Below are 15,652 nucleotides of genomic sequence, written 5' to 3' on the forward strand. Positions count from 1 at the left end.
ATTTGTCGATATCTTTAAGTTCACGCAACGCCATTGATATGTACATTTCATTATCGACATATCGCTTTAATTATTTATGCAATATTTATGGAAAATATTATGAAATGCTGCCGTTTATTCATATATTTTACACGTGTATGTATTTTTTATATCCCTATTTTATGTGTTAAATTTTGTCATATCTCGACCATAACTTTTTACAGAGGTTACGATTTTACAGAGGTTATTCCGGAAAACAATTATTATTGGAAGTACATGCAGAGATTATAATTATTAGGGTAGGTCGGTGAGTGATTGTAAAATTCCAAGTAATTATTTAAAAAATTTTACACGATATTTGCGATGTGTAGAAAAATATGTAACCAAAGTGTAAAGTGATGATCGTTTTGAAATTGTCAATTAGAAAATTAATTTTTAGATCGATGATGCGCACGCGAAAACGTTTGTTATTCTGAAAATGCGTTTGTATCAGACACACTTAATCGATGACGAATATGTTTATTCTAGGATACGTTCAATATAGACTTGAACGTTATGGAAGTAGAATAAAAAGTCGAAAGGCATAGCTACCGGTTGACATGGCTAAAAGTTCAAGATACAAATAGATAGCTGTATCGAACGAAATGATCTAATTAGAATACGATTGCTTATCTAGAGATGAATAAAAGAGCAGAGTAAACTCGACGATAGCGTTCTCTGCACGCCTTTCTACATAACTGCTAGAACAACGAAATTGTTACATCGGTACAATAGGATCTCGCCTTATCGTAAAGCGGTAGAAACGTTCTGTATCGTTGCGCATGCGCGGATTAATAAGCGCGAACATTTTGAATAGTCCTAACGAAAGGTATCCTTTCGAAAAATAAAGAAATATTTTAAACGCTACATAACAACGATAAAATCATAAATCGTTACGTGTCGAGATAAATGATCTTTATTAGTAGGGGATAGCATAAAGAACAAACGAATATGTAGTAAGTTGTAGACATTACTTTTATCCGATATATTAGTTGTTTCGGTTGTTCACTAAGACGTTCGTTACCCACTGTACCGATCATAACCGATTACACACGGTTCTCGCGTAACAATGCCGACATTGTTCGGCAACGATCCCATTATAACATATTTATTGTAACATACATCGCGTTATAACATACATACATGTATATATTTACAGGAATTACTAATGTACACTTTTACCTATGTCGTTTCAAGTTGAAATTTAAATAGCTATGGAGAAGTTTTTAACGGATACAAGACTTTATAAGGATTAAGAATACAATTCGGATCCATCAGTTTCTTCAGATCATGCATAAGTTCGATCTCGGAAGAGTTTCTGCTCATATGCAGATATTTTGTTTTAGTGAATCCCACGCCGTGCTCGGCACTGACGCTACCACGAAGACTCGAAATGTACTCGAATATAAATGGCTGCAACTCTGCTGCTATTTCCGGTTCATAGGTCGGAATAGAAATTTGCACGTGAATGTTTCCGTCGCCTAACAGATTCAGAACGATTAAAAAATGTAAGCGAAATCGAATTAAAAGATTTACCAGAATAGAAATAAATAATCTTTCGATCGTACCCATATGTCCGTAACCACTGATTCTTATGATTCGTGGATCACGTATCCGTTCTCTGAGTACTTCGATCACTTTATAAAAAGACTGGACAGGCGTGGAAACATCGTATTTAAAAACGTACCCTTCTCTTAGTACACCTTCGCTAATGCGCTCTCTGATCGACCAAATACTCTGCATAAAAGAAAAAGAGAAAATATTTTTTCATCTATATCCTCTACTATAAAGATCTATAATTGGTAACGCGTACGCAAGTAAGCAAAACGATCGTGAGTAATCGAGAGAATTACTAACTTTGATTTTCGCAGGGTCCGAAGTTAATGTTCCGTCCTCGATGATGCCATCGGAGAGAGCCTTTTCCACGAATAACGAAAGTTTCTCTTCGTCGTGAGACGCGTTGCTTCCGGAGGTTTCTATTAGGACATAGAACTCGTGCCCGTCGTCTTTCGACGTCAGTGGATTTTTCAAAGCAAATTGTTCGACCGAAACGTCCAACGATAGCTTGTCCATCACCTCGTACGACGACAGGATCTCTGCCAGCTCCTTCTTCGCCAACTGAAACGTCTTCAGCACCTTATCGAAGCTACTCAACCCTGTACGAAATTAGCGAGAGATCGTTACAAGGATGAACGCGTTGATCGCGTTGTTCGACAATTCCTAAGTATCGCAGCTAAGTATCGTACCTAAGAACGTTACGTTTACCGCTTTAGGAAGCGGTGGACATTGAATCGCGACCTTCGTCACGACTCCTAAGGTACCCTCGGAGCCTATGAACAAATGTTTCAAGTGATAGCCGGTGTTGTTCTTTTTCAGCGTATTCATGCAATCTACCACGTCTCCGTTCGCTTTCACCTACAACGAAACAGCATGGGGTGCTCGCTAAATCTTCTTTCGGGCAACTTTCTTTCTAACGAAACTCACAGCCTCGAGGCCCAACACGTTCCCATGCAGATTGCCATAACGAAGAAGCCTTATACCGCCTGCATTCGTTGACACGCAACCACCGATTAAACAACTGCCTTTCGCGCCAAGGTCGATCGGCATCATCAATCCTACGGTCGCCAAATGATTATCCAGGTCCTCCAACACGCAACCGGCTTCGCAGGTTAACACCCCTAACGTTACAAAGATCGTGAGAGAAAAGAAACGTTTAGCAAGTTCGTTCGCCGAAATACTTGGCGTTAAAACAACAGCCGGAACTTAACGTTTCTATTGTAGGAGCACCAACAATGGCTACCAACCGTCCAGTTCGTTCGTTTCGTTGATCTTGTTCATAAGTTTCATGGAAAGAACGATCTCGTCGAACACAGGCACGCTGCCTCCAACAAGACCCGTGTTGCCGCTCTGTGGACAAACGGCTAAACGATTTTCGTTGCAGTACTTCAATATGGAGGACACTTCGTTCGTCGTTTTTGGTTTCAGCACAAGATTGCTTTTTCCTGCAAGTACATTTCATGCTGTTTTCAAATATTCTTCTAAATCGCCAAATGCCCGATTCCTCGAAAGATACTGGAGATGATCTCCTCGAGAGACCATCACGGGCCACGGTTCCGTCAACCCGCGGGCACAGCCGGGAGGGTACAGCCAGAAGGGCAGCAGTCTCTTACGCGAAGAAACTAGCCTTTCCTTTCTCTTAACCGAAAAGAAAAAAATTACACTTTTTCCCTTCTTTGCAACACAATAAATTCTCTTTAGCGTGACAGAAAATGAAACTTTACCTCCGTTAAGAGGAAATCATTCGAAAGCGAGCACTGAGCATTTAGAAAAAAAGAACTCTGAATAATAACCATTAATCGACATAAGAGAAACGTGAAATTTACCTTACGATGAATTCGATTCCGTACTCTCGACTACGCCCACGCACTTACCTCTGACTATTCTCGAGAAATCTATGTTGTAACTCTCGCATTCTTCGGGATCCGTGATCACCCTGTTACGTCCGAGAAGTTCCTTGAAGAATGCTACGTGTTCCTTGGAAATTTTTGAGTAAGCATATCGTTCTATCTTGTATCTATCGGCGGTAAATTGAGGTTTCGCGTTCGCTGAAAAACAGCGGACGTTCGACGAGCGAAATAACGCGCGAACGAAAATTCGAAAGTACATGTTCTGAAAATGAAAAGATAACATGTTTTTTCTACATATTTTAAACGTTCGTTGTTTGTTCATGCGCGAATTACTCTATCGTTACGATGTCTTGTGCTGGCATTTATATCCGCGAATTGAAGGATATTTTTGTTCGTCGACCGAAGGTCGGCAAGCTGATCCAAATCGGAAAGGCGGTATTTAAATATACGCGGTTCGAAGAAAACTAGCCGCGGGACGATCAGTTCGATTCTCGAATAATCGAGATCGATATAGCGGTGAAATGAAATCGTTTATATCGTAGGCCGATTTCGTATCTACACACGTTAATCAGGTGCTAGTGTCATTGGACATTTAGACGATTACGTATTTTGTTTAGCGTTTATCGGCCGGACGACGCTTAAAACAGGTGGAACGGGTAGTAAAATTGAAACCGAGGCAACGAAGAAAATTGAAAGAAAAGTAGAAATCGTGAAAGCAGGGAAACAACGATGAAATTTCATGACTGGTCAAATGATCACCGACGCACGCTAAAAACCAGGCGGGGCGTAATTACGTGTGCCCCCGGCTGCTACCATTTTCTACGCGGTAATTCGCCTCCGATGCCCTATCGACGGACATCGCGAACGTCGAATATTATAATCCACGATGAATCTTGATGGGTAGCACCCCTCCTCCTCGCGCATAGCTCCCTCCCTCCTGTTGATCAAGAGGATTCGCGACGACGTGTGGTAGAATTACGACCCAACGACACGAAGGTGGGGAAAATAAGGTCAGGGGTAGAGGGGTCGAAAGAGCAAAGCGAATGGACGAGCGGAAAAGAGAGATCGAAACGACTCGACGGACAAAGATGCAAATCCATCGTGGAAAGGGGAAAGAAGACATCGCGAATGGAGAAGAGAGATGCCAAGACAAGACTGTGGAGTGGGAAGAGAACCAATCGTCGCGAGGACTAAACATTTTACGTGTCTCTATACGTGTGCGTGTACGAACACTCTTTTGCTCGAACCAGTTGAGAGTGTGTTCGTGTGTGTGTGTGTGTGCATAGCACGCGCTTTCTCGATCCTTGTATACCTGGTGTCTGTGTCGCGACATCGCGCGTTTCACCGCACACGATCAAATTCAAATACGTATATGACGACAAACCGGGTATACGAATATAACCACATACGAAACTGTCTACAATCGTGTGAAATGTCGCTATACGTACGTACTTGTACTCGTATATATGTATGTATGCATATCATATATATCGAAACACGAGAGTACATAGCTACGAGTTTCCATGGAGGGACGCATGCGCGACGCCGCCACGGAGCAAAGCTAATTTCTCAGTGGCGGCTCGAATCATTAACTTGTTACCTTGGCAACCCCGGTCGACCTAAACCATTGGTTGTTGCTTTCCCCCCACTTTCCTTTGCACGCTCTATCGGTCGAACAACAAACTACGCACCGCCGTCACACACTCCTTCCTTCGAATATATCGTAATTTTCCTAACCTCCCGCGGCGAGGACTATAGACTGTCGCTGGTTCCCTTTACTCGCACAATCGTGCGAATGTGTACGTTAGAAGCATGCTGCTATATAGGGAACGTGGTCGCTGGGATTGGCGCGGCCACGACTCTTCCTACCCTCCACTCAAAACATCCTACCATCTCGCTCTCTTTGCCGAAATCCGTGAACGGAGTTGGAAGATGACCGATAAATCGGATACGTTTCGCGATTTACCTTATATCTTTTCTAACCTTTCCGTACAAAACTAATCTAATTAATCGTGTAAAGATATTTACATGTTCATATAATTAAATATAATAAAATAATAACTTTATCGGCATCAAATATGTATACACATCCGCACGTAGGTGCATACTATTGATGGTGATATTTGCTGCGGATAAAGAACGATTTAACAAGTAACGATAACTAACATTTTTAATATCGTATAATAATATCAGATTTTTAGCACGTTCTTCGAATCGTGTCCTTGGTAGTTCGAATTAAAGGAGAAATATTTGAAACTTTGAATATATAGAAAATCGAATGATTATCGTTCTAGCATTTCGATTAAAAAAATTCGTGATACGATGTTTATGAATCGAACGAATATTTTTTACGTACACGCGAAGGACCAATGGCAAACGAAATCGCATTACGGGGTTTTGAGCAGGGCAGCATAAACCTCAACTTAGAAACAGCTGTATCAGGAACGTAACGCGCGTTCTCGAAACTGGGTCAGAAGTTATCCGAAACTGAATAATTTTCTAAAATAACTATTTTATCGCATCGTTTCGTCGCATAACGTCGATACCATTCGTACCATATTTATTTCTTTTTAATCTCGTGTATTTTAACCATTTACATAATACTCGTATAATTTTTTATACAAATATATGCGTAATTCTCTATATGATTAGTAGTTAAGTAGTCTATGCGTTATCGTTATATATTATTACTAGTTATTTTAATAAAGCTAACATTAGCAGTCCTTAAACTTAAACCTTAAAAACTGAAAGAATATTGCAATTTCGATCGTCTACGTAACAATATGTATTTATGCTGTTTCGAATATTCTACGACGAATTTAATCTATTTAAATATAAAAGTAAATTATTAGAAAAACTCGTTGCAAACGATGGATACATATTATACACGTATACATATATGTTTACTAATAAATTGACGGATTCCGATGCAATTTGACAGGGTCAGTGATGTTATTCGATGCGACAGGGTAACGGAGTGACTATATTCGTCCCTGATGGTATCGTGAAGTTATACCGCGAAATATTCTGCGGACTATAATCATGTATATATGCATCAAGGGGCATACGTTCGTGTTGGTAACGAATGCAGGTGTGCGTCGCAGTAAGAGTATGAGTACCGTTACGGGGCATGCGCCTGCAGCCACCATATCCAATGGCCCCGCCTTTCACGGTGCAAACGATGCCTTTGGGATTTGCCCTCGCTGGACCAATGAGAAGACAAGTTCGCGATACGCGACGAGAGAGGTGAGGTTATAGCGAGCGAAGTGGTGGGAAGTAAACGTTGAGAAGGGCGGCGAGGGGCGAAAAAGGGGGAAAACGCAGAGAAGCGAGGGGTTCCGTAGATCGTGTGGGAGCAGGGAAGCAGACAACGAATGCGACTACGATCGCTTACGAAACCTTGCAACGTCAACGTGTAACGAAATTTTTCCTTTCGAATACTTCTAGTGTTTTTTTTCGAAGGTATATCAAAAACACGGTTATATGATAAAAAGGTTGATCGAATTCGAAGTGCAATCGGACAGTGACAGTGTCTACGGCGTGTTCGAAAACGTGATAGGTGTGACTGCGCAGTCGCCATGTGAGTACCTGAACGAGTATCAAAAATTTTCTACATAAACTTTACGCGTATCTTTGACGCTTTTAATTCTCTTTTCATTTATATTGGCAACATTTAATCGATGTTTTACTGGTTTCTGCACAAGTGTATTCGGTGATTATCGACAAAAATAGGAAGTATATAACACACTATGTACCACGTCCCGCCGGATCTTCGAACGTGCTTTATTTTGTAATCCAATATGTCGGCGTTAGGGACGCTGTTCCGCATTTGTCGAGACGCGTCTTTTTCTTGCTTCGCGCAATTCCTTTATTCGACAAATAAACGTCGAACAGCCAGTTCCCAAAGAACCGCGTGTGTTGTTATTTCGCGCGTGTCGTCGCTTCGTTATTACCATTATGGCGAAATCCATGTTGTCAACCGCCCCCTGGTACGGTCGTTTCTCCCCTTCTCTTATTTTTCTTTCCCTCTTTCGCCTCCCTCCCCCTTCAACACGCCTTTCAATCGTATTTCCCGCTCAGAGATACCTTCTGTCTTCCTCTTCGAACCCCTCGTCGTTATATTAATTATTGTCGCGCTAGCAAGACGACATTTTGTTCTTTTTGCTTAAAAATCCAAGATGGATCATACATTTCGTTTTCGGTTCATCGAAATATATTTTTAATGCTTATGCGCGAACACAGATTTCTTCTTTGCGTTTAAAATGCATTTTCTTTCTTCTCTATTTATTATGGATTCACGCATTTCCCCCCCTAAAATGCTGTGATTCTTTATACCATGTAATTGTCTCGATTCCATCTGTACTTTTAAATCTTGATAAATAAATGCATTCGCTATTTTATTGCATTTTGTCTTTCTTTTCTTTTCGATATACACAATTTACATACATTGCGTTATATAGTGTATATAATTCATCGAGTATATTAATGATTCTTCATGTAATGCATTCTTGCAATTCATACACAAGTGACAGGTTAACCAGTAATTAATACAACGATTTATGTTTTCCCATAATTTCCCTGTTCTTCGTTCTCAAGAAGCAACAAGAACAAATTTTCCAACAAAAATTATAGTCTCTCCTATACTGCTTTACGTTTAAAAGATAAAATATCTGCAATTATTCTTTTAAGGTTATCTGCCTATATATAATATCCCAAGATTGAAGTTCATGGAAGCATTACGTACAAAATAAATGAATACTAATGTTTACAGTGTCTCGATAGAATCACCGATTACATCTTAGGACCTTATATTTGGTGTATAATATATTCCATGCATTAATTAAAACCGCGAAAAATATTGCATGCCAGGTTCCGTACACTAGCTTATTCGAACGACTTTTTCTTTTACTATTAAATATACGAAAGTAGTTATTTATCGTAATACACTTCGCGTTCTCGATGAATATTTGCCACTGTACATACCTCACTTTTACACTTTATACTTAATATTTTGGTTAAAAAAACTTCCAAAAAATTCTTCTTCCAATTCCGATCTTTCCACGTGTATTGAAATGATTAAGGTTATGGCCAATAAATATTGTATCATTTTTTTTTCAGTTGCGCATACTGTACACATGTATTAAATATCTATATTTACGTATTGCAATTGATCATTTGTATACAATTGCTGATTATGAATCACGATTGTAAATAAATTTTTAATAGAAGAATCATTATGATTTTTGTTTGTAAAAGAACCAAGTATTTTGTTATTTTTCATATACAGATTTATATTCTCTAATATGATTATTAATTAAATAAACATATATATTTTCAGGTGCAGCAAATTGAAAAGATTAAAAGTGATATCTTAATAAGAAATATCTATACAATGGCAAGGAAAAAAGACATAGAATCAGCGAGTGTATAATAGGAGGAAGAATACTTCTTTGTATAAAGGAAGTTCAACTTCGAATCATAAAAAGGTGCGAGAAAACATGACAGATGTTAAGTCAATTGGAATCTCCCAAAATCAATCGCAACAAACACAACAGTCGCAGCAACAGCCACAACAGCAGCAACAGCAACAACCACAATCACAACCGCCGCAGCAGCAACAACAATCTCAACCGCAACAAATGATGATCGCTACTCATGATATCCAACAACAGCAAAATGTACAACCGCAACAACAGCATGTTCAACAACAGTCTTCGCAGTCGCAACAAGTACAACAACAAGCACAGCAACAAGTACAGTCTCAACAAGTACAGCCACAGCAACAAATGCAGCAACAGGTGCAATCGCAACAGCAAATGCAAGTTCAACAAGTACAACAACAAGTTCAGCAACAACAGCAGCAACAAGTTCAGCAACAACAGCAGCAGCAGCAGCAGCAGCAGCAACAACCGTCTCAGCAACAACAATCTAATAACGGACCTCATAATGTTGTTCCTACTCAAGTGCAAGTGCAACCACAGGTAGCAGCGATCATGCCGCAACAACAGGGCGCTGTTGCTGTATCGATGCAACACCAGCAACAGGGAGTCGGAGGTGTGTCTATGACTTTGTCTGGGCAACAAGGAGCAACGACCATAACTACAATGGCTGCGCATCCCCAAGCAGTACAAGTCATTCAACAACCTATGCAAAATCAAGCATATCATTTACAACAGTTGTATAATACTCAAGGAACTCCGTTATTAATGCCAGGAAATTTAGCGCTTCATCCAGCAGGCATTAATCCTAATTCTATACAGGTACTTTAAAATACATGCGGTATTAAAATTAGCTGAAAAGCTTGCAAATTTGTTTCTAAATAGGACACATTACAGGTTATAACAGCTGGAAAACCGTTTCAATCGGCTGCTCAGTTGACGCCACATATGTTAACTACCGCATCAACGGCAGGTCAAGGCGGAGGACACCCTGCAGCTGGTGGGACTAAAGTACAAGGCTTTCCTACCGGTTACTTACCGGTACCTACTTCCGCTACACCTGGTGCAGGACAAACTTTAGTATTTGGACAACTTGGTGTATTAGGTTCTCCACAACCACCTCCCTCTATACAACAACAGCAACAACAGCAATCTGCAGCTAAACAAGATCAAGTACAAAAGGTAATTTTATGTTACATGTTTTTTATTCAGTATATTTATGTAATATTTTGTATATATTATTTTTTAAATGTCTAGTATACTACGTGTACAGCGGCTACACCATCCGGCGGAAGAGGTGGCATGCAGTTTGCTCCTTGGCAATTTACGCCACAAGTTGCTTGGGCTGGAATACAACCACCAACGCTTCTTACTAATCAGATATTCATTAGAGGTCCTACTCAACCTGATATGTTCATACAAAGTCCACAACCGATTCAAGCTCATAATGGTAAATTTAATATTTCATATCGAATAAGATTTTATCTTTTCCATTGAATTAATTCGTTATTATATTTATATAGCACTGGCTACACAGCAACAAATTCAGGGCGTACAACAAATTGCTGCAGCTAGTGGTAAACCAAAGGTAATGGATATACAACAGCAGCAGCAGCAACAGGGTAAGCAGAGCACAAGTGGACAACGACCTTTGAGTATTTTACCGTCCTCTCTGCATGCAGTACAAGCTGCTAATATTCGGGCTGCAAGTTCGGTTTCTACACAAACTGTTCATGGAGTACAAGCCACGGTACATGCACAGGTTATTATAATTAAAAATTGGAAAAAAGATTTCGATTGTTGCGATTCTCGAATCACGTAGAAACATATTAAAGTTCTGTTTCTGTTTTCGCGTAACGAAGAAGTTCATTTTATGTTTTATAACTAGAGTGGAAAAGGAAGCGGTAGTAGCGGTAAAGGCCGTACTAAACCACTGCAATCACCGCAACAACCGCAACAGTCACAGCAAACGATGCAACAACAACATCAACAGGTTTTTATCCAACAGAAACAGCACCCGCAACAGCAGCAACAGATGCAGCAACAGTACCAACAACAACAAGTGCAGCCGTCGCAACAGCAAATACAGCCAAAACCCATAATGAGTAAGACTATATTTTATTTATTGTCCATTCAATGTCATACAAATATTGGTGTATGTAATTGATCATTTTTATTACAGCAAACATGGCTTTACAACAACCGCAACAACCAGGCGTAGTTCTTGGTGGTGAACGACCAATAATGCCAGTAGTATCGGTAGGAGGAGTTGGAGTTACTACATCTCAAATGAATCAAATACCACAATCGCCCATGCCTACTATACAGCAGTTACCGTTGCAGGTAATAGACGATGTTAATTTTTCTTTTTTTATAAAACATTTCATTAATACAATGTTTTCTAGGCAATCAATTCGACAATAATTGGTAACCAGATAGTTAGTGGAACTTCGCAAGTTCAGACGATGTCTATGGTAAATCAGTCAACGGATCAGCAAACACACGATAACACCTCTACAATAATGATTACCTCACCGGATCGTAGTCATCAAACTGAATGTTCCTTAGTATTGCCAGCTGCTGCAAGTACACCACTTGCGAACGAAGAAAATTCTAAACAAGTTTTGAAAAAAGAAGACACGATACCAATTTCTATAGAAGAAGTTGCCGTACCTCAACCGGAAATTACAGGTTACGTATCGATATAATCACCGAGTGCATATGTTGTTAAGATATATCAATTTTTTTTTTATTTATAAATTTTATATTGCTTAGATGGGGACCAATGTAAAGTACCTATAAAGGAAGAAGAAAATTCACCTACAAAAACAGACGAGAAATCGTGTAACAATCCTTTGGCAGGGTTAGCAAATACAATTAATTCTATCACTAATGGCGTTACTGGTGAAGAATCTGCAACGGTTCCGGTTTCTGTACCAGTTACTGCGAACAGTAAACATGTGCCTCCAAAAGCTATGGTCAAACCACAAGTCCTTACACACGTAATCGAAGGCTTTGTCATACAAGAAGGTACAAACTTCATCGATATTTTCTATAGGACGGGACTTGCCCAAACCTTTATGAACCGAAACCCACTCATTCGCTTATTACGCATTACTTTTCTGAGTTTTAAAGTTTAAACATTCCAAAGATCAAAATTCCTCAAAAAATACAATTTTAATAATTAACAAATTTTATATTTTAACATTTAACGCGACTAGTGGGTCCGCGCTTTGGGAATCTCTACTATTACTATTACTACATATATTATTGTACTTTATTAAATAAAATTAATATTTATTTTAGCATCTGAACCATTTGCTGTTAATCGTACATCGTTAAATAATACAGTTAATCAAGATTCGAGTAATATTCTAAATCGTAGTAATAACAATTCATCGTCCGAAAAGGAGAATCACGATGAACCTCCGAGTAAGATTTACAGAAATGTTATCTATAACCTAATAGTTGTAATTCTTTTCTTTTTTTTCCCCTTTTTCTTTTTCTCTTTCCCTAAAAAACTTAAATTAAATACATTATTCTCTGTAGGAAAAAAACATGCGCCCAATTATCCCAACGACGATGATACAAATAATATTCAAATTGGGAAATGTGAAGGTTGTGGAAATTTAATAGACGAACAAAACATTAAGTTAAAGAAAGAAAAGAGATTTTGTTCCTCTGGTTGTGCAAAGAGGTCAGTGAAATTCTTTAATTATTAATAGTTGTTAGATTTTTTAAAACATAATATTTGAAATAATATTTATTATCATAAATTATGAACGAAACAGCAAAAAGCGCGAGAGAGACCGCGACGGTGTTGAGAAACAGTGGACTGAAATAGAGACTGATTCGAAAAACGAGGGAGACACGATGAAAAAGAACGGAGAAGAAAAATCATTATCGACTACAACAACAACTTCTTCCGTTGACGATACACTGCCGAAAATTAATCCTGTGAAATGGACGGTAAGAATATAATTAACGAAAATTAACTGTAAAAGTTTATTTTCGATAAAAAAAAAAGCATTACTACTATAAAATTGAATAAACTTTTATTTCGCATAGGTCGGTGAAGTATGTGATTTTATACGTGGTTTACCGGGTTGTGCCGATTACGCAGAAGATTTTGCTATTCAAGAAATAGATGGCCAAGCACTTATGTTGCTCAAAGAAGACCATCTTATGTCAGCAATGAGCATTAAATTAGGTCCTGCATTGAAAATCGTTGCCAGAATCGATTCGATGCGCGTAGAATCATTATCAAACTCTAATCCTACGTCTAATAGCTCGTAAATGTTTTAACGATTTAAGACTTTTACCCTCTCAAAATTTCAAGTTGCAGCCTATGGGCTACAGGGTTTGTGCAAGTATTCAGATTATAGAGTTAAGATTTAAAAAAAAAAAAAAGAAACATTAGATGTTTTTATATAAATACATAATTTTCCTCTGTTCCATTTAATTTAATGAAGATCTTCCTTTTCGAATAGAAAAAAATACGCTGATTATTCGATTTTAATATTCTAAATTGTATTAGCATAATTTCAAGATCGATCTATGTAAGACTATAAATTTCGTACTATCTTTTAGTACATAAAATAATTTTATTGACATTTTGAATAAAAGCGTAGCTATTATTTAATTTTTTTAAATTTTTGTATTTTTTGATTTAACCATATTGACAACATGCTTCACTGCGGTAAGTCTTACACCGATTGATTTTTTCAAATGTAAATAGAAATAAATTTATTAGGTTGTTTTATTTTAAAATCTAAGTACAATATTATTTTCAAAAGTTTAATCTAAAATACCGTTCATTGGATAGAATGATCAAGAAACTGAGTACAAATTATGTCCATTACACAAGAAAAGATAAAAAGTATCTTGTTGTATATAAACTATCTGGCGTATATGCATATGATGTATTTTGTACTCGAAAAATTACTTTTGGAAGCTGTACAAAAACCATTGCCTTTTGTGAGACTTACAATAATCTCGACAAAATTCAGCATTTTTAAAATGTTAGCCTTTATGACAAATATGTAGTGATTTATGTGCACAACAATTTCAAATTGAGTCATAAGACATCTGAAGCAATGCAATTAACTCTTGACCATATATTTTGTAAATTTATCATGTGCACACAACTTGCATACGTGTAAATATTAAACATAGAATGTTTATTTAATATACAAATTTTATAATATGAAACTTTAGTTATTAACAAACATTATCCTCCTATTTATATAGTAACTGAGTTTTAATTAAGGTAATTACTAATTTTAAGAGGAAATAAATAAATATATATATATATATATATATATACGCACATACATACATACATATATATATATATATATATATAAAACTTCCGTTATTTGTACAAAGTACTACGGTGGTGTTGAGTGAAAAGTAGAACAGTACTCTCAGTTTAATGTGATACTTTGTGGATGTGAAATGTGTTCAATGAAATGAAAAGAAGTATGAGTATGTTATTTGTATCGTTACTAAGTCTTTGCAGTTATCAGCGATGTAAATACAACATTTAATCTATAAGCATTTATTCGATAGAATTATTTAATTTTATACTTATAACTCATAGATTGATAACTATCCGATTCGATTAAAAAAGAAAAAAGGTTTTAATGAAGAAAATACTTGTATCTATGAAATGTGCAGTACTTTCGTATTCCTTGTACTTAATATTCATTTAAAATAATAAAAACATTTAAAACAACCTTATAACATAAATTCTGGCTTAAAATGCACTAGGTGTAAAAATATAATATGAAGCACATTTCTCTTTTGCCAAATTTCAAAAATTACTCAGGGCTTAGTCTTATGATATACTTTTTTGTACTAACATAGATGGCACTTGATCAGCAATTATGTATTGTGATTTCTTGAATAAAATAAAGCAAAAATATCAACAAAATAGTAGAATTACACGTGTTTTCTGTAGCATTTATGTTCGAAGTTGACACTATTATATTTTGTAAACTAACATAGAACTCTAATGTTTGCTACACACAAAAAAAAAAAATGTGAAGGGAATATAATTTCAATAAACGATAGCTATGTAAATAATTATTATGACTTTTATTCCATTATAACTTATAGCCTAATAAAAACTATTATTTCAAGTATTAACTGCTGTATACTTTCCTTCCTCTAATAATTCTTCATCAGCTTTTAATGCCATTTCTTTCAAAGCCGGTCGAATGTATCGAAAGTAATAATATCCTCGGTACGCTAAGATCGAACCACCAATTATTGTGGTAGCAATACAAACGTTTACAACTCCTCTATGCAATTTATCTAAAATGTAACTCCTCTGTTTATATTTTGGTATCATTCTTTTGCTAAAATTATTACTATCATATAATTTATAAACCTGAAAAATATATATTTATTCAATCCGATTATGGACACAAATATAATTATAAGTCTTGATTTAAAATTCAAATATAATAGTATAAAGTATGAAATTTCGTTTAATTTATACCATACCGGCTTAAAAAATGTGCACAAAATACAATATAGTAATTATCTACAAATCTCAAATATCGGTTTTCGAACACTTCATGTTTTAGGTTAGAAACAACAGGAAATCATTTCCGTACTGCAGCCCTCTATGAACGAGTATGGAAAAGTAACATTCAATTTTGATTAACCTAAAATAAAACGCTAAATATGTATTTATATATTTCAATTATTAAACTGGAAACATTCACAGCGATACATTCACAAAACATACTGCATTAATTTGAAATAGATTACAATAAAATA

At 36.8% G+C, this 15,652-nt stretch overlaps 2 protein-coding genes across 9 annotated transcripts; one reads left to right on the plus strand and one right to left on the minus strand.

Annotated features, from left to right (window-relative positions):
• Nucleotides 1-918: 918 nt before the first annotated feature.
• Nucleotides 919-8,518, minus strand: D2hgdh (D-2-hydroxyglutaric acid dehydrogenase). Of its 2 annotated transcripts, none has more exons than XM_012296378.2 (8): nucleotides 8,409-8,518; nucleotides 3,450-3,687; nucleotides 2,823-3,020; nucleotides 2,503-2,696; nucleotides 2,265-2,433; nucleotides 1,876-2,174; nucleotides 1,587-1,755; nucleotides 919-1,499 (listed from the first exon to the last, which is right to left on the minus strand). In XM_012296378.2, exons 2-8 carry the CDS (start codon nucleotides 3,682-3,684, stop codon nucleotides 1,231-1,233), a joined length of 1,533 nt encoding a protein of 510 aa, XP_012151768.1. In that variant the 5' UTR covers nucleotides 3,685-3,687; nucleotides 8,409-8,518; the 3' UTR covers nucleotides 919-1,230. The 2 variants fall into 2 exon arrangements, with proteins under 2 accessions (XP_012151768.1, XP_003708009.2); XM_003707961.3 differs by lacking the exon at nucleotides 8,409-8,518 and adding an exon at nucleotides 7,379-7,493.
• LOC100880362 (uncharacterized) lies at nucleotides 3,713-15,474 on the plus strand. 7 transcript variants are annotated; one of them, XM_012296372.2, is made up of 13 exons: nucleotides 3,715-7,005; nucleotides 8,764-9,685; nucleotides 9,749-10,045; nucleotides 10,121-10,313; nucleotides 10,387-10,625; nucleotides 10,752-10,968; nucleotides 11,046-11,206; nucleotides 11,269-11,554; nucleotides 11,639-11,893; nucleotides 12,170-12,295; nucleotides 12,413-12,560; nucleotides 12,655-12,832; nucleotides 12,932-15,474. In XM_012296372.2, the coding sequence occupies exons 2-13, from the start codon at nucleotides 8,924-8,926 to the stop codon at nucleotides 13,157-13,159; spliced, it is 3,090 nt and encodes a 1,029-aa protein (XP_012151762.1). In that variant the 5' UTR covers nucleotides 3,715-7,005; nucleotides 8,764-8,923; the 3' UTR covers nucleotides 13,160-15,474. The 7 variants fall into 7 exon arrangements, with proteins under 7 accessions (XP_076391565.1, XP_012151762.1, XP_012151766.1 ...); XM_012296376.2 differs by having other exon boundaries at nucleotides 10,387-10,613; XM_012296375.2 differs by having other exon boundaries at nucleotides 9,761-10,045.
• The last annotated feature ends 178 nt before the right edge of the window (nucleotides 15,475-15,652 follow it).

Source organism: Megachile rotundata, chromosome 9 (assembly GCF_050947335.1).
Source record: "Megachile rotundata isolate GNS110a chromosome 9, iyMegRotu1, whole genome shotgun sequence".
NCBI classification, from domain to species: domain Eukaryota; kingdom Metazoa; phylum Arthropoda; class Insecta; order Hymenoptera; family Megachilidae; genus Megachile; species Megachile rotundata.

What these genes read in the sequence shown, in the direction of transcription:
- D2hgdh (XM_003707961.3), bottom strand. An exon ending in TTTCTCGAGAATAGTCAGAG is followed by an intron (nt 3,021 to 3,449) that starts GTAAGTGCGTGG and finishes ATGTACTTGCAG; the next exon opens with GAAAAAGCAATCTTGTGCTG. An exon ending in CAGTGGTTACGGACATATGG is followed by an intron (nt 1,500 to 1,586) that starts GTACGATCGAAA and finishes TGAATCTGTTAG; the next exon opens with GCGACGGAAACATTCACGTG.
- LOC100880362 (XM_012296372.2), top strand. Translation starts at nt 8,924, where the DNA reads ATGACAGATGTTAAGTCAATTGGAATCTCCCAAAATCAATCGCAACAA. An exon ending in AGGCTTTGTCATACAAGAAG is followed by an intron (nt 11,894 to 12,169) that starts GTACAAACTTCA and finishes TATTTATTTTAG; the next exon opens with CATCTGAACCATTTGCTGTT. An exon ending in GAATCACGATGAACCTCCGA is followed by an intron (nt 12,296 to 12,412) that starts GTAAGATTTACA and finishes TATTCTCTGTAG; the next exon opens with GAAAAAAACATGCGCCCAAT.